The sequence below is a fragment of the Solanum stenotomum genome, chromosome 10, assembly GCF_019186545.1.
Source record: "Solanum stenotomum isolate F172 chromosome 10, ASM1918654v1, whole genome shotgun sequence".
Lineage (NCBI taxonomy): Eukaryota > Viridiplantae > Streptophyta > Magnoliopsida > Solanales > Solanaceae > Solanum > Solanum stenotomum.
This window is the reverse complement of record NC_064291.1, coordinates 53,832,793-53,838,806: the sequence shown is the minus strand read 5'-3', so window position 1 is coordinate 53,838,806 and position 6,014 is coordinate 53,832,793. Positions and strand designations below refer to the sequence as shown.

The window sequence follows — 6,014 nt, the reverse complement described above, 5'->3', positions numbered from 1 at the left end:
TGTACTACGTTTTCACTTTTTCTCACTTATTAGTTATTAGTGTCATCTATATTTTCGTTGTGTTTAGGCTAGTTTGCGTATAATGATTAATTTTTCTCTCATCAGCAGAGGTATCAATAACCTTGTCTCTCACCAGCATAGGTATTAATAAGTTGTCCCCCACCAGCATAAATATGAAATAACTGTCCTTAAAGATTTGAATCATAGAACAAAAATAAATTACCTAATATTTTTATGTTAGTTGGAATTTGACGCTGAGACTTTATGATTCTCAACTCATTTAGTTGATCACAAGACCGGAAAGAGATGTTTGAATCTGGAGGGCATGATGTATAATGATTTATTAGTGCCATAGGACTGGTCCTGCTCAACTACTTTTGTAGCCCTAGGGTCACTGTTCTTGTACAAAGTCATAAAAAGGAAATCGACATATAATCTTTATTTGGATTTTTCTGTGTAGGGTGATGGTGAAAAAGTTGATTAGACTTGAATTTTATTGCCCTTTATAAGCACAACTATAAGGTAGAGGTGTATATGATCGGATTGGTTCGAATTTTTTAAATATCAAATCAAATTATTTGTATAAAAATTTGAAATTTATGAACTAAACCAAATTAATAAAATTTGGATTTTTTTGGGTTTTCCAACCTCGGATTGATTCGGATTTTTCAAATATCAAACCAAATCATTGTATCGATTTTTTAAATTTATAAATCAAATCAAACTAATAAACCTCGGATTTTTTCGGTAAAGTTTGCATACAAACATATAATTAACTTGTGCTCCAAATATTTCTTTAGTCCAACCAAAATACAATTATCTAAGGTGTTTCTTAAGAAAATAACACAAAATATGAGATGAGTGATGACACTAAAATATTCAATAAAAAATAATAATGAAATCATCATATAAAATAAATATTGTAAATTCATAATGAAAATGATCATAATTTAAAAGTATTAAATCATGCTAAAATAAGTTTAATAAGTATTAGTTCCATTACTAAATATTTAAGGAAAATTAAAATTATATTGTGTATTTTAATTGTCCAAACCAATGTAAAACTAAAGAACAAATATTCAATATTATTGTCATTCTTAGTGTTGAATTGAGTTTCTTTTTGCATTAGTATTAATTTGATTTTGATTTAAGTTTTATTATAATTATCAACATCTATGAACTATAATCTTTATTGGACCATTCCGAATTTTAAGTTTTAAACTTGAAATAATATATTAAAAGATAAAAACTATGAAATAGTATAAGAAATATTTAAACTTATATCAATGTAAATATTTTTATGTATAAAATAAAATTTTAAAATTACATATATAATGTCGGGTTGGTTTGGTTTCGGGTTGTTTTTTTTTTAGTTAAAATCAAACCAACCCAAATATAATCGGATTTTTTTTTCCAATACCAAGCCAAGTCAAACCAAACCACTAGTCGGATTTTTTGTTCGATTTGACTCGATTTGCAGTTTGGTTTGATTTTCGGTTCGATTTTATACACCCCTAAGCACAACTTAGGGGTTGTGTGAAATTGTGATAGCTGAGTTTAAAAATAAGTTTAGGTATTAAATTTTGTGTAAGTAACATCATGTTTGATAGTTAATTAAGAGATAAGTTATTCATATATTAATGTGTTTAGTTTTTACTAAGAAATTTACACAACTTATACGTGTAAAAGTTACTATTTTGTGTAGATTGATTGATGAATAAATGAATGATTTGTGCAATTATACTCTGATGAAATTGAGTCGTCAGTACAATATTTTTGTCGTAATTAATTACAATAATATAATATGACAGACTAATAGGACAAGAATAGTAGTTTATGATTGAAGATTTTTATAGCGAGTTAAGATTTTTTACGTATAAAAATTACAAAATTCTAATAAAAAAATATAAAATTAAAAATATATTACTAGTTAGTTCGCATATCCCGCCGCAATCTCCGCCAATTGCACATATATTATTATCTTCAATTTATTTTTCTCTTTAATTAATTATTAGTTTATGTCCATTTTTATTTGTCATGTTGCATTTTTGGAAAGTATTAATTTTTAAAGTTAAATTAAATTACATTAATTTGATATTTTAAATTAAAAAAATTAGATATTCAAAAATAAAAACTATACAAAAAGTACTATAAACTGCAATTTTTTCATATCAATAAGATGAAACAATACATTTTAAAATGTTAGTTAAAGTTTTTACAGTTTGACCTAAAAAAGAAAACTATGACAATTAAAAGTGAACGGAAGAAAATCTTTTTTATTTTAAATTATTTTCTGTTACCTGCCGTGGACCAAAATAGATCATCGACAGGACTGCCACAGTCTATTTCCTTTTTTAATCTTTTACGTATTTGATTTTTGTTGGAATGCATGCATGAATAGTGTTGGTGAAAGAAATATCACGTTTGGGGTCGTTATTTGAAGTTTATAAATTTTGTACGAATAATTGAGTTCAAATTAAATATTTATAGTGATTAGTAGTAAAGTTAGAAATTTGAGAAAGATATTCAAAATTTAATATATGTATAAAAAATAATTTTTGACATACATACTTTATATAAATTTTTATATACTTAATATAATCTTTTAACATAAGGTCATCTTTCTACGCCACTAATAATAGTCGATGCAAAAGTTATGTTGTTTACATAAACCCAATTTGAAACTATCTAATAATAGTCTATCGATAGAATGCAAAATTATTTTATCTCGTGTGTCGCTGAGCTTCTGATGTATATATCACTACTATTATTTGTAGTAACCTATGGATTCATCTATACATATGCCCCAAAAAATATAATTTCAGTTTCTGAATATTTTGACAAAATGTGAAAATACTACATAATATATGTTATTTAACTTAATTTCTAAGAATTTATTTTGAGGGAGGCAAACATTTAGATATAAAAGATAAAAGACTCTAAATTATGCAGAGCGAATTTCGGACAGATAAAGATATTTTGATTCATAAATTTTCATTAAATAAGTATCAGAGACATATAAAAGTTTAAATACATGAGATATGAGCGATAAAAAATTAAACACCAATCCATTTGAGGAGCGATCCATCTTTGGATTCTTTGCCCAAATGAATGTGATCTGCGGGTCATTGAGCACGTGAAGCCCAACTGGCAACGAGAAACCCGATGACTAAGGGCCCATAAAGATTCTCCTTATTTTGGGCCTATTAAGGGCCCAGAAGTCAATGTAATATTGGAGGGGCATTTTGGGGAAACAAATAAAGCACATAAAATAATTATTTCAGTATTTTCATATACCGAAATAATTAATTTTCTTACTAGTTTATCCATGAAAAATTATATATCTCAAACGAAATATTATAGTATTGTTTTTCTTCTTATCCATCAAAAAATATTTTTTTTTGTTTTTCCTTTTCATGAACATGCATAAAAGGAGTTTTACGAAAAGGAAGTTTCTTATTATATGTTGGATTTTCACTTAGTAAAAAATTTGAACTCTAAATACAATGTTATATCGTGTTTTAGCTAGATGTGTTTTGTTAAAATTTTATTTATGCATTAAACAATGATTATTTTGTATATATATCTGGTGTGATTTTCATGTATCTGGAATACTATATTTTATCTGGTATAATATTGAGTGTGGATGAATTGACGTAGGCTCAATCATTATTATAGACAAGCCAAAAACAATGATGAAAATTCAAGATGCTATACTATTGAGGCCCAAAATTGCTAATCGCATAAGAACTTGTGATTCTCTTTTCTTTTTCAACATGTCTGGAAAATCTCAAATTAAAATGTATTTTTCTTTCTGGCAAAATCTTATATTTTCCGGTAAAAATGATGTATCATGTCACTGAATTGTGTCTAATTGACGCACTATATAACTTATAAGAATAAGTTTTGGTGCTCAATTAGAACTCGACTTAGTAAAGATGTCTTAACCAATGCATATGTATAGATTAAAATATTAACAACTCGATCATAAACAAGGTCTTAGACTTATTTAGAAACACAATTAAAGCACATAATTTATTAAATACTATAGTAAGTCTTCAAATACTATTTTTTGCAACTTCAGTGCCAAATAGCCAAGATATCATATATTTTTAATGATAGTTGGAGCATCGTGAATATTGCTACTACTTTGATGATTTTTAATTCTGCCATCATCATCGTAACTATGGCCACTACTATAACGATTTTTTATCGTTTTGAAAGCCTCTTGAACTCCACCATCATCGTTATTCGTGGTGGTGATACCTCCCTGACGAATTGCTGTGGTCGTAGTAACACAAAGGAGCACGAAAAAGATGGCTATTGTGACGAGTTTGTCCATGGAGATTTTTTTTTTTTTTTAATTTTAATTTGTGCTGAGATATATAAGGAGGGTTGTTTATAAATGCACTTAATATTTATATAGGGAGAATTTAAGAGAATTGTTTGTATGCATCGTTAATTAATTAACAATATACATAGTTCACCTAGGCAATTTTTTAGAGAAATTAAAGAAAGATTAATACCATTATAGAATAGTTTGTTTGTGCCTTCTACAAAACAAAATCCAATCACTATAAGACAGTTGAATATATATATATTTTTATAAGGAGATTAATTTAAATGTCACTCCAATTAATCTAAATCTTTTTGTGTGTCATATACATGGTTCGTTATTGTATTGACTATTATATGGAGATTAAAGTTTAACTTATGAAAACATAACTCGTCCAATCTGTCTAGACTTGGGTGGATTGAACTGAGAATATATTCATTGGAGATATGTTGGATCAAGTATAAGTTAACCTATGTAAATGCTTGAGCTAATTTGGACTTCATACTTGATCAAAGTTGACCCTAAAAAGGAAACTAGGCAAAATTTAGAAAAATAATTTTCCTTAATTTGTCTGATATATATTGTAAAAATTTTGAAAAGAGAGAAAAAGATCTTATAAATTTTTCTATTCCAAATAAGCAAAAAGATGGCAACTTCAAAAGGTGACATTTATTTCATGAAAATAGGATACAAGTACAACCAAAAGAAGACAACTAGCCTTCCTTCTAATTACCAACTAGAATAAAAAATATACTTCACTTGAAAATAAGCAACTATAGTAGTACAAGCACATACACATAACAAAACATCAAAACACATTGAAAGAAACTAAAAAATTTATCTTAAGCACATTGGAAGTTCTTTGGGGCATATTTGCCACAGTTGTTGAGCAACAAGTTGAGTGAAAGTGGAATATTTAGATTAATTCCCAACAAATTGGCTTTAAGGGCAGTGCAAAGGCAAACAGCAGCATCAAGGTCAACAAGTCCTTCAATTAGAGAGCAACATTTAGTCTTAGCTGGGCTACTTATTCCTACAACAAGGTGCAATAAGTCACCCAACAAATTGGCACAAGCATTTAGCTTTAGTGTGTCCTTTAGGCACTTATCCTTTGATGATGGGGTCGAGGGGGTAGGGGTAGGGTAGTGGGGTTTGGGGTGTGGGGGTGGTGGGCATGGGACATTAGTGGAACTAACCATAGTGAAAAAAAGAATGTTCAATGTGAGAACAAGGGCAATTGAGGATGCACCAAACTTAGTCATTTTTTCAAACTTAATAGTTAGCACTCTTCAACAATTGAATGTGGCTAATTAGTAGTGAAAATGTTGTTTGTTTGGTGTTTGAAATGAATGAAATGAGTGGCTATTTATAGGTAAAATTTATGATTTTTATTATTAGAAAATTGAAAGAGGGCCATGTGGATAGAGAGCATTGTGTAGTCAAGTAGTTGGCAAATCCAAATTGAGATACTAGTAATATTATTGGATTATAAACTTACTAAATTGTATCTTTGTGGATTTCATTACTTGTCGCTATTATTATATCTTTTTCCTCAAAGATAAATTAACATCCTTTATTTTCACATGGGACTTGCATTATTCTTTCTAACTATTTTATCAATATTTGTTCTTGTACATGCTCGACTTGGATCTCATGCATCAAGATTAATTCTAAAGTT

The 6,014-nt window shown here is 28.2% G+C and overlaps 1 protein-coding gene across 1 annotated transcript; it reads right to left on the bottom strand.

The window, feature by feature from the left end:
- Positions 1–4,985: 4,985 nt before the first annotated feature.
- Positions 4,986–5,661, bottom strand: LOC125878464 (14 kDa proline-rich protein DC2.15-like). The gene has a single exon (XM_049559722.1). The coding sequence runs from the start codon at positions 5,596–5,598 to the stop codon at positions 5,179–5,181; it is 420 nt and encodes a 139-aa protein (XP_049415679.1). The 5' UTR covers positions 5,599–5,661; the 3' UTR covers positions 4,986–5,178.
- Between the last annotated feature and the right edge of the window lie 353 nt (positions 5,662–6,014).